The sequence below is a fragment of the Portunus trituberculatus genome, chromosome 46 (genome assembly GCF_017591435.1).
Source record: "Portunus trituberculatus isolate SZX2019 chromosome 46, ASM1759143v1, whole genome shotgun sequence".
Taxonomy (NCBI): Eukaryota; Metazoa; Arthropoda; class Malacostraca; order Decapoda; family Portunidae; genus Portunus; species Portunus trituberculatus.
In genome coordinates this window covers 10,435,064-10,459,057 of record NC_059300.1, presented here as the reverse complement: position 1 = coordinate 10,459,057, position 23,994 = coordinate 10,435,064, and the positions used below count along the sequence as shown (strand labels likewise).

General features: G+C 37.6%; 1 protein-coding gene across 1 annotated transcript; it reads right to left on the bottom strand.

The window, feature by feature from the left end:
* Window positions 1–3,579: 3,579 nt before the first annotated feature.
* On the bottom strand, window positions 3,580–23,989 carry LOC123520272 (acidic leucine-rich nuclear phosphoprotein 32 family member A-like). Its single transcript, XM_045282414.1, has 8 exons — window positions 23,851–23,989; window positions 21,873–22,016; window positions 21,530–21,649; window positions 20,720–20,832; window positions 16,828–16,865; window positions 10,872–11,080; window positions 9,879–9,951; window positions 3,580–9,587 (listed from the first exon to the last, which is right to left on the bottom strand). The coding sequence occupies exons 1-8, from the start codon at window positions 23,896–23,898 to the stop codon at window positions 9,538–9,540; spliced, it is 795 nt and encodes a 264-aa protein (XP_045138349.1). The 5' UTR covers window positions 23,899–23,989; the 3' UTR covers window positions 3,580–9,537.
* Window positions 23,990–23,994: the final 5 nt, after the last annotated feature.

The following is a 23,994-nucleotide window of genomic DNA, read 5'->3' as shown; positions in this document are numbered from 1 at the left end:
TCCTGAGTTTATTGTATTTTTATATTCACTATTATGGCCAGTATAAAGTATTAATTACAGGATTAAAGCAATCTCCTGTACCAGTATCAATAAAAAAAAAAATATTGCAGCACTCAGGAAAACAAGTTGTCACCAGCCACTGATTCACTGGTGAGGCGGAGATTACTTGAAGGAAAAGTTGAGCTGAAGTGAATAACGTCTATTACAATCGGTGGTCGCTTTGTTGATGGTTGGCAAACTTAATATGAATAATCTGTTATTCTTCAACAGGGACATTGTGCGGTCTGAAGGTTATTCTGTTGTGGTACACTTGCCTATTCCATTTGTGTTTGGTGATGAGCAAATAATAAAGTCTTCTATTCTACAAGTGATCCTATAAAGCAGCACAAGAAATCTGAGAATGAATCATCACTAGTTTGGATGGTGGATGTGTGTCGGCGAAACTCCCGAAATTTTAGGCAGGCAAAGTCTCAGAACCTAAAACACCTGTGCGTTTTGAGGTGAATAACGTGTTGAACACCAGAGACAAAATGATTAAGAGGAAAAGTAAGGCGAGAAAAACTTCTTTTTGTATTTGTACTTTTTTCCTGTGTGATTGATTGTATGATAAACGAAAATTTTCTTGTTTTATTGTATTTATTTTCTTTTTATGATGTTAGGGAATGACTGAGGAGTACGAGAGAAATGAGGCTATAGTAGTAATCATTAATATGTAAATATGCCAATGCTTTATTTTTTTGTGTTTGTCTTACCTTATTTATAGTTGCACATTATATTTTCTATTTTTTATCTTGCTACTGATCCAATTAAGCATCCATCCTTATAACCTCACATAAGTTTGCATAGCCTCATTTAGCCTCCCACAGCCTACTGTAGCAATATGGAGTGTTTGTGTAGCTCGCGATGTTATGATGATCCTTAACTATTCCATTTACCGCTTATATAACATTTTATAAGAAATCTGAAGATGTCATCGCATTCAAAAGACTTTGGTCAACAATGCAGGATAGTTTATTTTAGTAATTACTGCAAATTGTTGCAATAAACTTAAAAGGTTATAAACAATGCAGACATAATTTTTCACTTCAACTCATCATTTTTCTGTTAATTATCTATGTGAAAAGGTTTTAACATGATGTTTAGATTCAGCAATCATTCCTGAGTGCAACGATATGAAATAAAATGTACTAAGTAAAGTATAAAGTGATATATGACCCAAGATATGAAAGAGTATGGAAGGTAGAGAATTTTGCCCGCCTATGTGACTGGCTGTTGCGCATAACCCCTTTTGACACACGTCAAGTATCCGTTATCTATGAATATACATATAAATCTGCCAGAAAAAGACAGTTTAACTGATAAATTCATGTATATGCTTATATACCAGCAACACCAATACACCAACTCTTCTGCTGGCTGTCTTATGGCTACTAACATCAACGCTAAGTGTCAGGAGCAATGCGATCACATGTTTCTAAACTGTTTGAAAACTTTTTCTCACCAGTTTGGAAGCATTGTTTTCCAAACATTTTTAAACAGCTTCAACACAGCCTGCAAATAGTTTTTGCATGTGTATTTGTTTCTCATCCAGAATGAAACTTTTTTTTTTTTTTTTTGTGTGTGTGTGTGTGTGTGTGTGTGTGTGTGTGTGTGTGTGTTTCACCGGTCAACTGCTGGTCATCCAGCCAGTCTTCCCCATTACGGAATGAGCTCAGAACTCATACTGACCGATCTTCGGTTAGGACTGGACCACACCACACACACAACTCAGCACACACCGGGTTACTTCCCGAACCTATTTACTGCCAAAGTCTATTTGTTTACTGCTAGGTGACAGGGACTACACATTAAGAGGCTCGCCCATTTGCCTCGCCGCTCGCGGGATTCGAACCCATGCCTTCTCGGTTGTAAGCCGAGCGTGTTAACCACTAACCACTGTGTGTGGCGGAGGTAATGAATAAGTTAATTACAAATGCTTGCACGAGGCTTGCAGTGAAAACTCCATGCAGTCTACTAAAAAAATAAAAATAAATAAAAAAATAAATAAAACTCATTAAAATGCTTCATTCATCTCCAGGAATGTGGAATGTAGATATATATCATGTGTAGATCAAAGAAGCAAATGGTCACAAAAATGTTCTTTACTCGTACTTTTTTTTTTTCTTGTCAGAACTTTATTTATCAAGTGCTAAAAAGTCAAACATAGAGGTTACTGCATCAACCTCTAGGTACACTCATCGCAGGCATAACGACAACTAATATATGGACAGGACATTTCCAAACAGTTTCCAAACTGTTGGCAAGCAGTTTCCTGACTTTCCTGGAGTGGACACGACTTTAACGTAAACATACAGTCTCACCAGTGACTTGCTTGCTGGAGCATCATACAGTATCATGACCTCGCTAATGCTGCTTCTCCAATCAACAATACAAATCACAGTAAGATATATAATCAATCAACCAATATATATATACATATATATATATATATATATATATATATATATATATATATATATATATATATATATATATATATATATATATGAGTAGTTAAATGATAGTAAACACTTACCCGTTGGGGCCCTCTGGGACTCTGGGTGTTGATAGGGAGGGGGAGGGAGAGTGTGCTTGGCGCGCGCGCACGTACACACCCAGTGCCACACACCATTAGCATTATGCCGGGAAGCTTCCATACACACCATGCTGCTGTGTTCTTGTAGACTGTCTCCACTCCTCGGCTGAACATTGGTCACTATATCAAGTAAACGGACTAGGTATCGTGACTGATGGTTTCTCTATCATAGCACTTACTCTTCCTTGTATAACCTCGGGCTACGCACTTCCGTGGAACAGCAAGGATGAAGACTCGACGCATCTCAGCACAATTACTGTTGACACTAAAATGTTTAGAGAAGCTTGTCTGGACTCCTTGGCTGACACACACTTACCTAACAATTTCTCACTAACACTGATATTACATCAATCCAAGCCTCTTCTCGATCCCAGGATTCGAACATTCGAGCAACCTGAACTTCATTGCTTGTCACGCCCTCTGGCAAGACGCGCTAAACTTAAATGGTTTGTCTAGGCAATAAATCTTCTTAGAAATTTAAAGTCTTATTTAACCACCAAAGATCACTGCCCTTAATTACTGACCTACCCTCACCTAACCTGGATGTTTGGACTTCCAGATGTGTGTGGCCCTCTTAAGGAATTGTCTTCATGTTATTGGTATGTGATGTGGGCATATTATTCATTTATTCACTTATTTTCAACACGCCTTTAGGCTTTTCCTTGTCAACAAATTTTTATGTAATAATGGTTTATTCCAAAGAACAACGATCAAGAACAAATAAATTTAAATGACATCTTGCAACATGATCAGCATTGGGAGGGAAATGAATTACTGTTAACACATTCTGGTGTTTGCAGGTTCTAATGCCATTATAATACAAACCCGTCACTGAAAAGGTCCACATTATCATAACTTTACAGTCCACATCATTGCTAACTGGATCAAGGTTGTTCCTCTGGAGCTAACATCTGAAACTACAAGGATATAAACCTCCAACAGAGTACAAAAAATGAAAGTGTATTTGCAACTCGTTTCTACATTATTAAAACAACCTCTCAGGAACACAGATCAGTGATCACCTCCCACAGCAGCATTAGTATTTAAAGAGTTCACAGTATCAATCAGCATTGTACTTAATCCAATCAGTGTAGTAAAGTACAAAAATATTTTGTAAATTTTCTGGATAAATCACATGAAATTGCAGGCATAAATCACACCACTTGACAAATAGCACTGCTGAAATCTCACAATGTTTCCTTCACTGCCAGGGAAAGTTTGAAGATGTTATGTGCAGTGAAAGGTTCTGGTACAATTCACATGGATTGGAAGGTTAAACTTGTTTCTGCAACATAAAAAAAAAAAAAAAAAAAAAAAAAAAAAAAAAAAAAAAAGTGATGTACCCATATTGTGTTGTACAGCCTGCCTCCACTTCAATGTAGTTACTTCTTTGTTGGTGAGACACGGATATCAAGCTATATGGGATAATTGTTCATGGCTAAATGTATGACTAAAAAATGGCATCTGGAATAAGGTTGATGTTTAGGTCCTACAGGCTACTAGTATTGAGCCACATGCAAAACATTAAATTCTATTGTATATCAAGGAAAATTCCTAAAGCCAAAACCAATTTCATGGAATATCTGCAGTGTCCAGTAAATACGACCCAAACTAAATGCAAAAATAAGAATTCCTTTCCCTGGCTATTATGAAACAGGTAAAAAAAACATATTGATATATATAATTCAAACTTGGTCTAGCTGAGAGACATTAAGCAATACAAAACACAGTGCTGGACTGCACATGCTGAAAAATGCAAGCCTTAAAAACCTAAAGACTACCAAACTGCTATGGTTTCCTTACACAGGTGACTGGGATTATGTCAACTCTTCATCAAATGTCAACTTTTTGCAATTTTCCACCAAAGACAGGCAGCAGTAGCATAAGAAAGAACCTCACCAACAGCCCTCTACTATTTCTGCAAGGAACATTAGCACAGTCCCCTCTGTCAATGCAATGTTTCTCTGTGAAATATTATGTATCTAAAGATGGAATGGCTACCTGCTCCTTGCAGTTAATATCTGAAGAGTTGGGAACTATGCACAAAATATCAACTTCTATTACGATAGACTGAGAATAATACTAACAACAGTTTTCATTAAAAAATATAACACATAGTCTCAGTTGCCTTTCTTACAACTTAATCTCTAAATAAATACATGTGTTTTCAGGAAATTACTAGTGCACATAAGTAATGGACAGGCTGTAGGATTTAACGCCAGCAGAGTAGCAGGAAAGGATTCATTTGCAATGCTGAAGTAAAGCAACAACTTTGGATCATATCTCCAATTTCATAATTTTCATTACAATATATAAAATCAATAGTCCTGATTTTAATTTTCTTTATGAGCTACAACTTGAACAGGTTTTACAGCCAAGAAATAAACCAAATTCTGCTACAAAATTAAGGAAGATTGATTTAAGTATATGCAGTTATTTTTATCCTACTATTCTTATAAATATATCCCAATAATAGTATGTATTTGTGGAATTAGTTGTTCCTAAATGCCCGATGTTTAAATTACCATTCACATTCCTAACAGAGTTTAAAGGTTCAGAGGCAAGACAATGAGTTAATCATCTAAGATGGGTTCTCATTTTGTTTACATTTATGCCACAAAAATCTGAGTTACAACAGTAAAAATACTAAAGCAATTGAATGCTTGTGCATGAAATTATTTTTTTTACTATACTACAAGTAGCAAAATTCAAACCAATCATTTAGTTTGCCATGGCATCAGGAACACACCTAGCAAATGTATCAATATGTATAGTACAAACTAATTACAAAATCAAATGAGAGGATTTTAGCAAGATATTAAAATAGAAAAAATAAAAAATCAATGGTGTTGCTATGCATTTCATTAGATTTCCCTTCACTGGTGCAATGCTACTTACATGAAGCAGATATCTTTCTCTTTGTAATATATTCTAATGTGTAAGAAGTTCCCATTGTATCTTATTGTTAACAGCAATAGTTAAAAAGCTGCAATTAGCCTATCAACACTTCATGATGAAGACGTAAATGGAAGTGATAAGATACTATGCAATAAATGGGTGAGACATTTATGTATAAGCAGTATTGACTGACTGATACTTTGGAAGTTCTGAACCTGGTATGCCATGCAAAAGCACTGAGAGGCTCATTTCATGTGCTAGGTGAGGTCCTAAAACATTGTTACTGAATACTTGATCTAAAGGCATCGGCAAAGTCAAAACTTATGGTAATTCCACACAAACAAAGGTCAAGGAATGAGGATTATTGTTTATGCTATTGTTATGACACAAGGTACAGCTCTTCAGTCATGTCCATGTAAAATTTTTGCCTTTAATCATGTCCAGATAAAAGCTTAAGTAGTGAATTGAAGTTACACCACCTGAATTTTCCACACCTATGAGAAAAAAAATCAGGAAAATAAGCACAACAAATTAGCAACTTACAACAAAACTATCACTATGAGGTCGCCACATTGAAGGAGTTCCAAGGAAGAGCCACTCAAACTTTCATCATAATCCTGGAACACTCAGGCCTGGACATGAATAAGGCCTTCACTTGGAGTTTTGTGAACTACAAAATACATACCCTGCTGACATACAAAATACTTCAGGTAGTGACATAATTTCTAACAAACATCAGACTTAAAGATGGACCATGAAGAAAACAATGCCTAGTGTAAAGAAAAAGCTAGCTAGCCTCCAACAGGATCAGTGAGGGGTGGGAGGCAGTGTTGGCACCCCTCAGGGAAGGCACCTTTCTCTGCATGGGGTCTAGAAGTCTACTACAACTACTCCAAGAGGAAGCACTTAGGGACACCACACCCTGCTTATTCACAGAGTTCTCCCGTGAATTTGTACATAAAAGATGAATCCTTAATTCTTTAAATAAAGCCAGATCTCCTAAATTTTGAACATTATATGGGGGATCTCTTTTATCAATGGGGTTTCCAGTCCCCAAATGCCCCCCCCCTACTAACTAGCTTGGGAGGTGACTGCTCTATGACCTGGAAGTATGAAGTTGAGTGTGACCTTGATGGCACCTCATTCCCTCAACATTTATATGGAGTGATCATATTTAGCAGGCATTTTGTTCTTCATGCCAGTGAGTTTCTGGTGCCCTTTCTTTCTCTTGTACATATCTCTATTATAAACTTTTATCATAAGCAGTCTAAACAATTTATAGCAAATCCATATAAGACCTAAACATTTAGCATTTTACCAAAACTGATCAAGTCTCAAATGCATTGAACAATTAACCAAGGAAAAAAAAAATACATTAAAAGATTTGGAAAAAAGTTACTGAAAGAGGACAGCCATGAGTAAGGGCTGAGGAGGATGATGTGGGGTGCTCATCAAGGCCAGCAGCAATACTTCATTCACACACATACACATTCACCCTAGCATACATACAGGACAGTGGAAATCCAGTCAATGCCACAGTGAAGTACTTTTAGATACAGTGTTTGGTGAGGAATTGCACTCAGACACCCTTGCATAACAGTAAAACTGACTGCTAGTCATAACTGCTCATATACTCCACAAACATAATTAAACCCACTGCAACTACAGTCTGGTTTTGGTGATTCTGAGGCACATACTACCAATAAACATCATAATTCCATTTAATTGCCCCAAAACCTGCCTGTGAGTGGCTAAGGAAGATAGATAGATAGATAGATAGACAGATAATTACTAAGGCCTAACAAGAGACAAAAAACAGGTGCAGTACCTCAAACAGCTACACCAAAGGCCTGAGAGCAGCCCAAACTCAAACTATACAAAGGGTTGTTACTAAAATGGGTGGTGATGACCTCACCTCACCAAGAGGCACATGGGCTACTACTGTCTGCAGCAACTGTGTGTAACTAACTCTTATGGGGCCTCCTGCAACCCAGGTGAGGGGACCCACACGGGACAAGTTCTGAGTGAGACGGATAACCTTACACATGACTGCTGCGCCTGATGGCTGTGTTACCTGGCTGCAGCAGAGGCTGGGCCCTGTACTTTGTACTCTTGATAACTGTAGTGGACACACTACCCCAGCATCCCCCACCATGATATTTAAATATTGCTACTCATTATGCATTTTATGATTCAAGCACACCAACCAAGGCTCTTCAATGTTTTGGTATTCACCAAAGCTGTTGATTTAAACTATACTATCTTGATCCTTGCTTTTCTGCATATGGTACTTCCTAACCCAAACACAAAACTGCACTCTGAAAAGCATCAAGAGGTGGGGTGTAGGAATGCTGAGGACTTGCATGTTACACACAGCTGGGGGTCATGGCTGCTGGGGGTGTGTGGAGGAGGAGGAGGAGGAGCTGTTGCCTTGAGATCAGACTGCACTACTACTACAACTTGACAATACCTAACTTCAGCAGCAAACACATATCACTGCAAATTTACAAAGTCTTTTGTGACCTAGCATTCCATTGCCACTGTGTAATCTCACAGATTATCAAATAAATCAACCTAAAAATATCAAATACATTTTCATCAATGTCAAACTTTAAATATCCATCTCTGCTTTAAATTAAACTGCTAACTACTTATTATGAAAAACTGATAAGGCTAAACCTTTGCTTCCTTTTAACAGGAACAAAGAAAGGTCCTCACATCTGATGACAGAGGAAAGGAAAGGCAGTGGTACAGCTTGGTCACCAGCTCTCGTGAGACCAGCTAACCTCAGCAGCCGTGACAGAGGGCTTGGCCAGCCACATGTATTCACATGCACAGACAGCTGTAGACACATACATCCATACATACAAAAAAACACTCACATGCATCTCTGCACACATCCCCATCCATACACACACACACACACATGCACACATAAACACCATCTAATCTAATGGTACACATTTTCTATTGTATACATGATTAAAAAAATAAAGTAAAAAATAAAATAAAATAAAATAAAATAATAATAATATAAAATATTACTTCTGGTAATCCTGTGCCAACATCATATATGTAATCACTTTAATGATGGTAGTTTCCATTAGGCTGCCTGTACAACTCTGCCCTAACATTAACTAGGAGTCTTATGCTTACATGTACACACATATTCACCAGTTGGGATCCAAAATGAAATCTATGAAATCTTATTGCTGATAACATTTTTAAAAATCTGAACAATTACTGAACAACAAACAGATTAAAGTTAGATTTAAAGACAACATTCCATGACTTTAACAGATTTGAGACAGACATCAAAAGAAAGAAAAGCAAATGCTAAATGACTTACAGCAGTTGTGAAGCTGTGATGTGTTGAACCACATCACCAGGTTGTTACTGGCCTCCACACATACCACCACTCCCTCCTCACCTCAGACACTCCTTGGGTCCTGTAGCCCTTACACCAGCCACATCAACAAACTAGTGTGATTTTTTAAAATCCATTAATTCACTTATTCCATTTGGCAACATAACAAAATACAAAAAGTTTGACCAAGAACTCCAGCATGCACCCAAGCATTCACAAGGGAAGGCAGCTACAACCATAGTAAATCCTCCAAATTCTGCAAATCTCTATGAGCTAGAAGGAGGGTAAGGCTACAGGTCCCAGAGATGTGTAGGGCTGAATTTGTAATTATATTCCATGTCTTTTTTTTACAGACACAACCTGTGAAGGGTCCAATGAGTTAAAACAGAGAAGCTTTTGATACACTGAGGTAAATTTAACAGATGTATGTACTTTGAGATTACTGTAAGCTAGAGTCAGACTTTGATCTTCCTCATCACTGCAGTTGTTATTCAGCAACCACCATCCTAAGTGTTTAATGGACCAGTGTTTACTAAAGCATGGCCCAAATACCAACAGTGTGGCTGTGCTGCTGCTCCAGTCTCCCCCATTAACCCCTATCACCGGCCACCATGTGGCCAACGACAGGTCAACCCAGTTAGTCGTCACCATCCTCTAGCTTCCTCTTTTGTCCCCTGGGAAGATCACCTGCAATACAATAACCAATCAGACTCTGATGATGTTGCTTTACAGATATTATTCACCTTATCTTTCCAATAGGTAATTTTGAGACACTAATTTCTAATTCATCCACATGCAATGTGTTCATTTTCACATTCCGTCTATAAACTATTCAAATTCATCATCTTGACAGTGAATAATACACATGCATGTGTGATCATTATCATGGGCTACTTGTACAGTGTGTGCAAAACAGCAAACAATGATCTGCCACATACTGAGAATCTAAGTCAATTTTCAATTATACTTGGCACTCACCATCCTCCTCCTCTATAACATCATCATCCTCTTCTCCTTCGCCCTCTACAGCTTCATAGTCATCATCACCTTCCTGCAAACATCGGGTAATACATCATTACTGAAGAATTCAACCATCACACATATTCTTACCATTATCAAGGTAATACACTACATCCATTATCAAGGTATATATCATATATATATATATATATATATATATATATATATATATATATATATATATATATATATATATATATATATATATATATATATATATATATATATATATATATATATATATATATATATATATATATATATATATATATATATATATATATATATATATATATATATATATATATATATATATATATATATATATATATATATATATATATATATATATATATATATATATATATATATATATATATATATATATATATATATATATATATATATATATATATATATATATATATATATATATATATATATATATATATATATATATATATATATATATATATATATATATATATATATATATATATATATATATATATATATATATATATATATATATATATATATATATATATATATATATATATATATATATATATATATATATATATATATATATATATATATATATATATATATATATATATATATATATATATATATATATATATATATATATATATATATATATATATATATATATATATATATATATATATATATATATATATATATATATATATATATATATATATATATATATATATATATAAAAGAAAACTTAAAAAATAGCAACATGAGCCAAGTATGCACATGATAGTTATTAATAATTTTACTGCTTAGCTCCTGTTGAGAAACATGCATCCTGAGAGAAGTACACACCTCATTTCTTGGGGAATACAATGACACTGTTCAAAACAAAAACACCTTCAGGATAAATATGCACAAAGATCATCACAAAATTTTCCTTGCACTCACAGGATCATAATCCTTGTACAGGGCATCAAGAGCCACATCTTCCTCCTCGTCTTCATCTTCCTCCTCTTCTACTTCCTCTTCATCTATTTCTTCCTCCTCCTCACCCCCATCATCATCATCTTCATCCTGATCTCCCTCCACCACCACACCGTCATCTTCTTCACGGTCGCCATCACCTAGAGCATCCACTCCATCCTCCTCCTCTTCTCCTGCATAATAAACTCGGTCAATGGGCTGAAAACAGCAGCCCTACTGGCCTTTCAGAGGCAAATTAATTACATATATGCAAGGCATATGCATTATAAACCACTTACAACATGATGACAAAAATAAAATCTGATCATATTTAACTCTGCTTCCTGCTAAACTGTTGTAAATGGTTCTGCATATTATAAGCAACTGTGAAAGAAAATAAAAATGAGGAAAGATCATGAAAGTACAAAAAATCAAAACATGAACATGCCTTATTGTACCAATTTACAAAACACCCATATTTTTTATTGTATAAATTATGGCTTTTCTAAAAGCAATACAAGATTATGATACAATACTTGAAAATTCCTTGAGATAAAGGCAGGAAATCAAAGCTATAGGGCGGTAGTTAGAAGGATTGGAGTGGTCACCTTTTTTAGGGACAGGTTGAATGTGAGCAAACTTCCAGCAAGAAGGATAAATAGAAGTAGAGACACAGATGAAAGAGTTTGACCAGGCAGTGAGCGAGTTCGGAAGCACAGTTTTTGAGAACAACAGGAGGGACTCCATCCGGACCGTAAGCCTTCCGAGAATCAAGGCCAGAGAGGGCCAGGAAAACGTCTTTATAAAGAATTTTAATTTTAGGGATGAAGTAGTCAGAGGGTGGAGGAGTAGGAGGAATATGCCCAGAATCATCCAAAGTTGAGTTGGTAGCAAAGGTTTGAGCGAAGAGTTCAGCTTTAGAAAAGAAGAGACAGCTGTAGAGCCATCTGGATGAAGTAAAGGAGGGAAAGACGAAGAAGTAAAGTTGTTAGAGATATTATTGGCTAGATGCCAGAAATCTCGAGAGGAGTTAGAATTGGAAAGACTTTGACATTTTCTATTGATGAAAGAGTTTTTAAGTTGGAGAATATGATTTAGTAAGTTATGACCATAACTGGCATAACTGAGTCTATGTGCACTGCAAATGCCACCATATGCAAAACCAATTTCTTCTAGCATTCTGAACTTTAATCCGATGGAGGTTGGTAGCTGAATGTGAAACAGACCACAAGGATGAAAGCTTCAAAGAATAAATAAAATTCATCAACCCACTACACCTTAGACTATAAATAGAAAGCACAAGTCACAGGTGGTGTGTTGAACACTATACTGTGGCAACAGATTCAGAGCACACAGGCAAACTTATTCACAAAACAAGTGGAGGTAGTGGTAATGAGCCAATAAGACATGAGAATTTGGGACAACATAACATATAACATAACATAAATAATAGGATAACAAAGGGCCACCAGGGCCCATCTAGGTTATCCTGTATCAGTTGCACAGCGACATCGTCATCAGTACTTAAAGATACACTTACAACTACACAATACATCATATACTAATTCTAAATATTTGGCCCATTAACAGGGCTAAGTCCTGCAGCGAATTCCTCTACAATCTGTGATCCCCATACATGGGGATCATGTCTTGTTTAACTATAGTAAATTTCTTACAAAAACTATCATGCAGCGCTATACATAATTATAAATCTAATAAATTTAAGTGCTTATCTAATCTGTTTTTAAACATTGTCAAACTAGTGCTATTTACAACCCTCTCTGGCAATGCATTCCAGAAGTTTACCACCCTATGACTAAAGAAATATTTTCTTATATCTAACCTGCAGCCTTGCTTTCTAATCTTCCTGCCATGATTTCTAGTCCTACTTCCCTCCTCTAAGGTAAAGAAAGATCTCACATCTATGTAGTTTGTATCTGAGAACATTTTAAATAACTCTATCATATCCCTCTTATACATCTCCTCTCAAATGAAAACATGTTTAATTCCTTTAATCTATCTCTATACTCCAGGCGCTTTAATGCTGGTATCATCCTAGTTGCTCTTCTCTGAACTGCTTCTAACATGTTGATATCCTGCCTATAATGGGGTGACCAGGCCTGTATGCAATACTCTAAATGGGGCCTAACATAGGAATTATATAAGCTACGCACCACTTCCTTACTTTTATAACTAACATTTCTATTTATAAAACCCAGGATCCTATTTGCCCTATTTCTTGCTTCTAAACATTGCTTTGAAAATTTCATAGTCCTGTCTATCACTACTCCTAAATCCTTTCCTTCCTCTACTGCCTCTAGCCAACATCCCTCCATCTCATAGCTAAAGTTTGTGTTGTCTTTACCTAAATGCATAACCTGACACTTTTAGAATTAAACTCCATCTGCCACCTGTCTGCCCATGCTATCAGCCTGTCCAGGTCTCGTTGTATTCTGTAATTGTCCTTTTCACCCTGTACTGCACATGCTATCTTAGTATCATCTGCAAACTTTGATACTTTGCTACTAATTCCTATATCTAAATCGTTAATGTACACCAAGAAAAGAAGAGGTCCTAGCACTGATCCTTGGGGTACCCCACTAACCACTTCCTTCCACTCAGACATTGCCCCATTTAATACTACTCTCTGTTTCCTATCAGAAAGCCATTCACTAATCCAATCAACTAACCTACCCCTATCCCATGTAGTCTCAATTTGTACACTAGCCTCCTATGCGGTACCTTATCAAACGCCTTGCTAAAATCTAGATATATAACATCTATGCTATTTCCATCATCTAACTCCTTGGTAATATATTCTAAGATATCGAGCAAATTTGTAAGACAGGACCTCCCTGATCTAAAGCCATGTTGGGTATCTCTAATTAATCTATTCTCATTTAAATGCTCCCAAATACTACCCTTAATGATTTTCTCTAGTATCTTACATACTATACTAGTTAAACTGATCGGTCTATAATTATTTGCATCATCCTTCCTACCTTTTTTAAATATTGGAGTAACATTAGCTAACTTCCAGTCCTGAGGTATCTCAGCAAACCTAAGTGATCTTTCAAAGATTAACTTAAGTGCTTCAGAAATACTGTCTACACCCTCCCTAAGTACTCTGGCATGTAGCTCATCAGGACCACTAGCTTTCCTATCGTCTAGTTCAAGAATAAATTTCCTAATAATTCCCGGTTTTATATCAATATTTTCTAAAGCTCTTAAACTACTCGTCGTTTGTAACAGGATTTCCTATTCTTTCCCTAGTAAATACTGAAGAAAATTGTTCATTCAATAATTCTACTATGTCTTCATTTTGATCCACTACTACACCATCTTTTCTGAGTGGTCCAATCCTATCCTTATTTCTTTTATCACTGACCTTGTAATAACTATATAATTTTTGGGATCTTTACTCCCAGCTCTAGCTAGTTTTATCTCTGCCTGCCTTTTACTTTTTTTATAACCTTACTCAAATCATCCCTGACCTGTCTGTACCTAATCAAATCTACATCTTCCCACTTTTCTGCAACTCTCTATATGCCCTCTTCTTCTCTCTGATCTGGCTACCTATCTCATGAGTCCACCATAATGGCTTCCTGTTTCTCTGCCTTATATCTTTGTAAGGGATACACTGCATCACTATACCCTTTACTACAACCTTAAAAATATCCCACATCTCCTGTGCAGTTTTATTTCCAAAACTATCTTCCCAGTTTACCTCTCCTAATAACTGACGTAACCTACCATAATTGCCTTTCTGATAGTTTGGGACTCTAGTCTTATTCACTATATTATCCCTACTGGAATTAATGATAAATCTAATTATATGATGGTCACTGTTTGCTAAAGTCTCTCCTACCTCAACTTCCTTTAAACAATGCTCAATATTTGTTAGTACTATGTCTAAAACCTTCCTCCCCCTAGTAGGTTTATCTACCATCTGCACTAAATAGTTATCCTGAAAACTTTCCATAAACTTATTTTCACTAGCATCTCCTACCATCCTCTCCCAGTTTACTGACTTAAGATTAAAATCCCTAAGATAATTGTCTGACTAGTACACCCCTATTTATCTCATCTACCATAAGGTTGTCTACATCTGCTGACTGGTTAGGTGGTCTATAAAAGCTCCTACTCTAATAACCTTACTTTTGTTTACTCTAACATCCAGCCATAAGGACTCTACTCTGTTATCTACCTTAATACCATTAACCTGACTGGAAATGAAGGATTTTTTACATAAATAACTACTCCTCCACCTATCCTACCAATTCTCTGGTGTAAATACATAATGTATCCATCTACTTCATATTCTTTCCTATTTTCCTAAACTTTTCCTCATTTACCCATGCCTCTGTGACACATACAACATCTAAGTCCTCCTCAACTATATAACTAGATAACTCGTCCTTCTTGTTCCTAAGACTCCTGGCATTTACATAAAAACATTTAAGTCCTGCTACCTTCCTAGATGCTGTCTCCTTATTTGGAATCCTAATCTTATTCTCTCCTATTTGCACCTGGAAATCTTTCCTAATCTTTTCACTATCTCTGTTTATCCTATCTAATTTATGTCTAACATCTTTCTTCTGGAATGCATTTGCTACCTCACCCCCTACACTCCATCCCAACTCCCCTCCAGACATCCACTCAGCACATCCACACCCTTCCTACTCAGATGCACACCATCCCTAGCATACAAATCCCTTCGCCCATAGAACCTATCCCATACATCCACAAAGCTGACACCCACATCCTTACACATCCCTTTTACCCGATCATTCACACCAATGGCTCTAGACAACCATTCCTGCTAACATACACACGAGGCAAGATTCCTGACACTACACACCTCCTACCACTCTCCCTTATCTTGCCTAACATTTCCCGAAATCTTGCCACTAACTCCTCCGACCCACCTGCTCTGACATCGTTCCCACCTACGTGCAAAACTACTACACCCTCCCTCTCCATCCCCCCAACTCTCTTCTGCACCTCCTCACTCACTGCCTTCACACCTGCACCAGGCATACACACGTTCGTCCTCCTATCCCTGTCTTTCCCACAGAAAGTGCTATCTAAATACCTAACCTGAGAGTCACCCACCACACACACCTGAGGTGTGCTAGGCACAACCCTCCTCCTCCTCTCCTCTACCCCCTTCTCTCTCCTTTCACTCACCACAACCACTTCATTCACTCCACTCTCACTCTCACTCTCCCCCTCCCCCTCCAATAAACCGAACCTATTTTCACACTCAACAGGTTTAGCCCTATCCTCCCTAACTGCCTCTGCTTTCCTTCCCCTCGCAACCTGCCATCTCTGCCCATCCTGACTACTAGCATTCCCAGTCTGGCTTGCCTGCTCCCTCTTCCCCACTCTGCTCTTCCCGACAGAGGGCCAAGCCACCCTGTCGCCCTCAGAAGGTCCAACCTTCGGCCTAACACTGATCTCCTGCCTAATTCTTTTCCACTGCCTCCCCAAGCCTCTTAACCTCCTCCTTCAACTCAAAGATGAGAACTTCGTTCACACTTTTGGAGTGATACTATATTACTTAACTGAGTGTATTTTACATTTTCTTATCCTTATTCATTCATAGACAATGATAATAACAATATTTATTGTTATCATTATCACATTACTATTAGATAGATTATAATTGTTATCATCAATGTTGAACAAAAAACCTCAAGTTACCATTGTACAAATATGACTGGGTTTACTGGAAAGGTGACCATTAGTTTTCACATCTATTTTTGCAATAGCTAATAGCCCAATTTACAAAAAATATTTATGAATTACAAAGATATAAAGAAATAGAGATAAGTGGTACAACAATTACTCTATATGATGATATTTTCTAGCATTAATGATTATTTTTACTCTTTATTCAATCATACAAGACATGCACAGCTTAAATTGTCATGCTTACCATCCTCTTCTCCTTCACTGTTGTCTTCTTTGTCAAACCTGTCAAACAAAAGGAACACATCTGTGACTCAAAAGTAATGTTCTCTACAAAATCTCATACTTTTATGCTATAATGTTAACAACATAAGATTGAATATAATCATTATTACCTATGTACTATAAAGATTTTACCTAACCTTCTTCAAAATTACTGTACAGATCTCTCATGCTTCAAATATTGATAAATTCTATAAGTGAAAATAAGAAGAGACCAACACTCCGTACTGCTAAACCAATGCCTACCAAAACTCCGCTCTTCATGAATGATGCTTCAGTGATGATTATGCTTCATATTTTGGCTAAAACACCAAGTAAAAAATGTATGAAAATAATAAACAAGAAAAGATACATATACAATAAATATAAGAAAAAAAAAATATAATGTATTGAGAATGTTTAACAGTACATACTACATGGCTCCAGAGGGTGGCAATGGCATTAGTTTTTTTTTTTTTTTTTTTTTTACATTACAAGGGCACTGGCCAAGGGAAAACAGTGTTGGAAAAAAAAAATCCCGCTGGTTGCCAGGCCCTGTTTAGAGGAAAGTAGGAGAAAGAAAAACAAAAAATCTAAAAGGAGGGTCCAGTTAACGTAAGAGGTGTCTTGACACTCCTCTTTTGAAAGAGTTTAAGTCATAGGCAGGTGGAAATACAGACACAGGTAGAGAGTTCCAGAGTTTACCAGTGTAGGGAATGAAGGAGTGAAGATACTGGTTAACTCTTGCATTAGGAAGATGGACAGAATAGGGATGAGAAGAAGTAGAGAGTCTTGTGCAGCGAGGCCGCAGGAGGGGGAAGGCATGCAGTTAGCAAGTTCAGAAGAGCAGACAGCATGAAAACAGCGGTAGAAGACAGATAAAGATGCAACATTGCGGCGGTGACTTAAAGAATCAAGACAGTCAGTTAGAGGAGAAGAGTTGATAAGACGAAAAGCTTTAGATTCCACCTTGTTTAGTAAAGCTGTGTGTGGATCCCCCAGACATGAGAGCCATACTCCATACACGGGCGGATAAGGCCCTGTACAGAGCAAGCAGCTGGGAGGGAGAGAAAATGGACGAAGACGCCACAGGACACCTAACTTCTTGGAAGCTGATTTAGCAAGAGTAGAGATGTGAAATTTCCAGTTTAGATTTTTAGTGAAGGATAGACCGAGTGTGTTTAATGTAGAGGAGAGGGAAGTTGAGTGTTATTGAAGAAGAGAGGATAGTTGTCTGGAAGGTTATGTCGAGTAGATAGTTGTAGAAATTGAGTTTTGAGGCATTGAACAAAACCAGGTTTTCTCTGCCCCAATCAGAAACAAGTGAAAGATCAGAAGTTAGGCGTCCTATAGCATCTCGCCTTGAGTCATTTAATTGTTGTTGGGTTGGGCGTCTGTTGAACGCTGTTGAATAATGCAAGGTGGTATCATCAGCATAGGAGTGGATAGGGCATTGAGTCAGATTTAGGAGATCATTGATGAATAATAGAAAGAGAGTGGGTGATAGGACAGAACCCTGTGGAACACCACTGTTGATAGTTTTAGGGAAGAACAGTGACCGTCTACTACAGCAGCAATAGAACGATCGGAAAGGAAACTGGAGATGAAGGTACAGAGAGAAGGATAGAATCCGTAGGAGGGTAGTTTAGAAATTAAAGATTTGTGCCAGACTCTATCGAAGGCTTTCGATATGTCAAGGCCGACAGCAAAGGTTTCACCGAAGTCCCTAAAAGAGGATGACCAAGATTCAGTTAGGAAAGTAAGAAGATCACCAGTAGATCTGCCTTTACGGAAACCATACTGGCAATCAGAGAGAAGGTTGTGAGCTGATAGATGCCTCATTATCTTCCTATTAAGGATAGACTCAAAGGCTTTAGAAAGGCAGGAAATCAAAGCTATAGGGCGGTAGTTAGAAGGATTGGAGTGGTCACCTTTTTTAGGGACAGGTTGAATGTGAGCAAACTTCCAGCAAGAAGGATAAATAGAAGTAGAGAGACACAGATGAAAGAGTTTGACCAGGCAGTGAGCGAGTTCGGAAGCACAGTTTTTGAGAACAACAGGAGGGACTCCATCCGGACCGTAAGCCTTCCGAGAATCAAGGCCAGAGAGGGCCAGGAAAACGTCTTTATAAAGAATTTTAATTTTAGGGATGAAGTAGTCAGAGGGTGGAGGAGTAGGAGGAATATGCCCAGAATCATCCAAAGTTGAGTTGGTAGCAAAGGTTTGAGCGAAGAGTTCAGCTTTAGAAAAGAAGAGACAGCTGTAGAGCCATCTGGATGAAGTAAAGGAGGAAAGACGAAGAAGTAAAGTTGTTAGAGATATTATTGGCTAGATGCCAGAAATCTCGAGAGGAGTTAGAATTGGAAAGACTTTGACATTTTCTATTGATGAAAGAGTTTTAGTAAGTTGGAGAATAGATTTGGCATGATTACGGGCAGAAATATATAGGGCATGAGTTTCAGCAGTTGGATGGCTACGGAACCGTTTGTGAGCCGCCTCTATCATTGACAGCACGAGAACAAGCAGAGTTAAACCAAGGCTTTTTAGCTTTAGGGTTAGAGAAAGTATGAGGAATGTATAGCTCCATGCCAGAGATAATCACCTCTGTTATGCGCTCGGCACAAAGAGAAGGATCTCTGACATGAAAACAATAATCATCCCAAGGGAAATCAGAATAGTACTGCCTTAGTTCCTCCCACTTAGCAGAGTTAAAATGCCAGAAGCACCTCCGCTTAGGCGGGTCCTGAGGCTGCACTGGAGTGATAGAACAGGTAGCGGAAATTAGATTGTGGTCGGAGGAGCCCAACGGAGAGGAAAGTTTAACAGAGTAAGCAGAAGGGTTGGAGGTTAGGAAAAGATCAAGAATGTTGGGCGTGTCTCCAAGGCGGTTAGGAATACGGGTAGGGAACTGCACTAGCTGCTCTACCACTCCCTTCCCTAATACTTTCTTCCTGACTACTGGAGTACTCTGCTGCTTCCAGCACTTATTTCATGCATGTATATTCTATTTAATCCTCTTATATCAGTGACCTTTCACTCTTATCATGACCTTCAATTTCATTTGCATATTCTTCTCTCTTTATCCTCTCAAGATAGCTTTCCCACCTCAGTGTATTTCTCTTTACCTACTCTATCACTCCAAAACTGCCTTCACAGTGGAAGTGCATGCAGCCACTATGCTGCCGTTGTGCTTTCAAGCCCAACTCAGGCTCACTTCACTTGTCAAACATTATTGTCACTGAGAGCAAGAGGTAAGGGGATAATATCAGCCAACAGGTCTTTCTACTGAAGCAGCCATAAACTACACTGACTCAGATCTCACATGACATATATTAGTGATCTTGTACAGCTGTTTATATTGCGTAATTACAGCAGATTTTCATACCTATCACTCTCCCATCTTGTCATTCCACTGGCTAATCTCTTGGTGCCTATATCCTATTCCATGCCCAAATCTGTGATCCATACATAAATTCTAATAAGGAGAATATTGTTTTTGCAGACTGACCAAGATGAAAATCCAAAAAATTTAAAAGAATGCAGGTGGCCACGAAAGGCTTTTTTGTATTTTGAACGAAGAATAAATGAGCAAGTACAACCAAGTTTTACTGTTGTAGGCCACATACATATATAAATTCCCCAGAAATACTAAGTCCTAAGATTTTCAAAACCTTTTCGTATGCTGCTATCTAATCATACGTTTATAATCTCTCATTTTGAAAAAAAAAAAAAAAAAAAAAAAGATATTGGTTTTTATAATACTGATAAAGAATATAAATCCTACACATAATCAGCTTGCATGTAAAGAATAATCCTTCAAAGAAATTTATATAAAGACTACTTCTCTAATTCTCTATCCAAGGACAACAAGGACTCACCCATCAAGATATACCAGGGAAGGTACAAGAGCAAACATCTTTTCCCTGTAGTTTTCAGTCTGCAGTACCTCACAGTTGAACAGGTCTAGGTTGAATAGGGATTTCAAGTGACTCTGAAAATCAAGACAGTAGATTGGCCATTACAGATTCCAAGCTTCATTCTTTTGTGCAGCAGAGTATGGAATGGTGAATATACGTAACATGAAGCTGCATAAAAGACAGTTATGAAATGGCTCAATTAATCTTCTTGGTTTTAAGGAACCACTATATATTGCTACCAACATAGAGCTGCTATCAATTTAATTTATTTATATAAAAGTAATGAGGCCGTCAACTGTGAACAGAAAAGCCTTGAAAAAGCTAAAAAGCATGACTGAGCTACCTGCCACATACTATGGGGATCTCAGCTACCCATTATAAAGAGATCCCAGATCTCACCCAAGCTACAAGACAGTTCACAATAAAGAGCAACAAGCCTTTATCATTTAAAGGGACATACAAACTGAAATGGTTTATGGATCTGTAATACAGATACAACCTATTAAGTGAGCTACTTATAATGTATATAGTATTTGAATAAAAATATGATAAAAATAAATATGAAATGTTATCTTAAATATGAACCTTCATTACATGCTGAGGTATCAATGTTAACAGATAACATATGAACAGAAGGCATGCTACATGAAATATCCATCTTGGAAAAAATTATTATCTTGCAAGATGGGAGAGCAAAACAGATTTCTGCAACTTTTTTTACCTGTTATTTCTCATTATTTCAGACAAATGTTAAGATAGTTGTTAACTTACTAGAGGCTCCAGAGTTTCCAGGTCTTTGATTCTATTGCCAGAGAGGTTAAGGTAAGAGAGCTTGGGAAGGCAAGTGAGGGCACTCAATCCACCTGAGATTCGATTGTCACTGAGCTCCAGCTGGAAACAGAATGAACATGCATCTAACAAATATTATCTTATCACTGAATATATACTTGAAACAGGAGAGAATCTGAAACGAGTTTTATTTGCCACGTATAGGTAATCGATAAATTCTAGGCAATACAGATAAGAAATAATCATGAATATACAAACAAGTCATATGCATTATGAAATAATTTGCAATACAATCCAATTAGTTCGACAACAGAGTCATTCATACCTTCCGTAGATTGGGAAGAGCTGGGAAGCCCTTCAGAGTGGTCAATCCAACATTGATAAGGCTCAGCACTTCCAAATTCTCAAATTCTTCTGTGAGGCCCACAACACTGGTGCTTTTGCAGTTGTCCAAGTTGAGCTCTGTGATCTAGTGAAGGAAGGTCCAGGATTGTTAACCTCAAAATAACAAAATCTATTTAAAAAGACAACTATATGCCTTTTGAGGTCATAAACCAATATGTAAAAACAATGTGAATGTATGCAATACCTATATTACCTATGTTTCTTGACACTCATACATCTTACAGTAAACTTTCTTTTAGAATAATTTAAGAGATCTGCAGCTCAGTCCAAGTCCAAAAAGAAATGTGCTACAAAAGTTATGCTGACCACAATAGTGATTGGGTTTTTTGTGGTGTTGAACATATAACTTGCATACTTCTGTCCTATGAGTGAAATATCACCAAAATATGAACCAACTATATATATATATATATATATATATATATATATATATATATATATATATATATATATATATATAATTCATAATTTTTTAAGTTCCTTTCAAGTCAGATTTAAAAGACATATCCTAGAAATGGTTGAGGAAAGCCTAAAACATATTCCTGAGAATGAGCTGTGGCACAACCCAGAGAGGAAGTGCTCTGTCAGTGTGGATGAAATTATTAATTATCTTTGTGGGAAACAAAAAGGAGTATAATACAAACTAGAAAATAAATGGAAGTATTTCTGCCATAGCCTTTCCTATAAGGCCTTCTGAGAGTGAGAATAAGAGACCATGCATTATATATTAACAATAATCAGTCTGGTTTTATTTATCAATTGATTTCTTTAAGTTGTGTTATTATGTTGAAGATGAAAATGCAAAAGCTGTCAAGCAACAATAAAACTCAAAAGCAAAGCATGCCCCTTCATCCCTTTCCATTAACTGGAATACAACTCATATATAACATTATTTGACACAGGATACCATAAACTTTGAACAAATGTGCTCTTTACTTGCAAAATAAAACTAACTTGCTCAATTGAGCAACTCCAAACTTTTTATAAAGCATAGCAACAATGTCATTATATGTTTGGTCTAATTTGCACTATGGATGGAGCAGGAATCCTGCGCATTATGATGTTGATTAGCTTCAGACTGATCATATACCCAAGCCACCCTGGAACCTGCCTGCACACAAACACCAGGGAACTCCTCTCTAGAGACCAAAAGTAAGAAAATAATAAATGAACCCCAACGTCTAGATATGTGGCCCATGTTTCCTTCACCTCAACCTTTCAACATTAAAAAAGAATGATAGACCACTGTCCAAAATTTATCAAAATAATGAGCACCAGCTGCACTCTGAGACGGGGATCAAAGCAGTTTCTAGAAATGTTTCATCTAGTCGTAAGGTATGGAAAGACTTTCTGTTCTGCCCAGGAGAGAGGATTAGCTAAATTACTACCAACGGGCCCCTGGCAATGGAAGCAGGGAAGCCAAGGGTAGGGAGGGGGAGAGGGAGGGGACATGAGGCGTGCTGTATCTTATTTAGGGGTGGTCGGTTCCATCCAATACAGCCATTCTTCTTTCCCTCTGTCACACTAGATCTTACACAGCCTGCCTATCTTGGGTGAAAGGCACGAGGGCACTTTAGTCACCGTGATGCTTCTGATGCTGGAGACGCCACCGACAGCCACCCAAACCTACCGCCCTCACTACACGCCTAGCCATTCCCCGGGCTGGGAAAACGTCCCGACGACCTAAGTCCGTCTTGGAGCACTGGCAGTAACAATTATGACATAGCATTATGACAAGCCACATGCCTCAGACACGTCCTGTCATGAGGTGAACAGCAGCCTTTGCCTGCCAGCAGTGCCCTCCCAATCTGTGTGACGCAGCTCACTTCTCACCTCATTACAGCTCTCACTACACCTCTCATCACTCTTTCACGTCTGTTCTAGATTCTATAGCCTACCGTGGAAGGACTTCTGCCCCTTCTCTCAAGTTCTATCCTCTTCTCCATGACCGCGATGTAGCAGGGCGGCGTGGGACATTCCCTGGCTCAGGCCCACAAGTGTTCGCGCGTCTGTCGCCCCGCGCCTCCCCGCCCCCGCCGGCC

What these genes read in the sequence shown, in the direction of transcription:
- LOC123520272 (XM_045282414.1), bottom strand. Translation starts at nt 23,898, where the DNA reads ATGGAGAAGAGGATAGAACTTGAGAGAAGGGGCAGAAGTCCTTCCACG. An exon ending in GGGGCAGAAGTCCTTCCACG is followed by an intron (nt 22,017 to 23,850) that starts GTAGGCTATAGA and finishes TTCCTTCACTAG; the next exon opens with ATCACAGAGCTCAACTTGGA. An exon ending in TGTTATAGAGGAGGAGGATG is followed by an intron (nt 9,588 to 9,878) that starts GTGAGTGCCAAG and finishes ATTGTATTGCAG; the next exon opens with GTGATCTTCCCAGGGGACAA.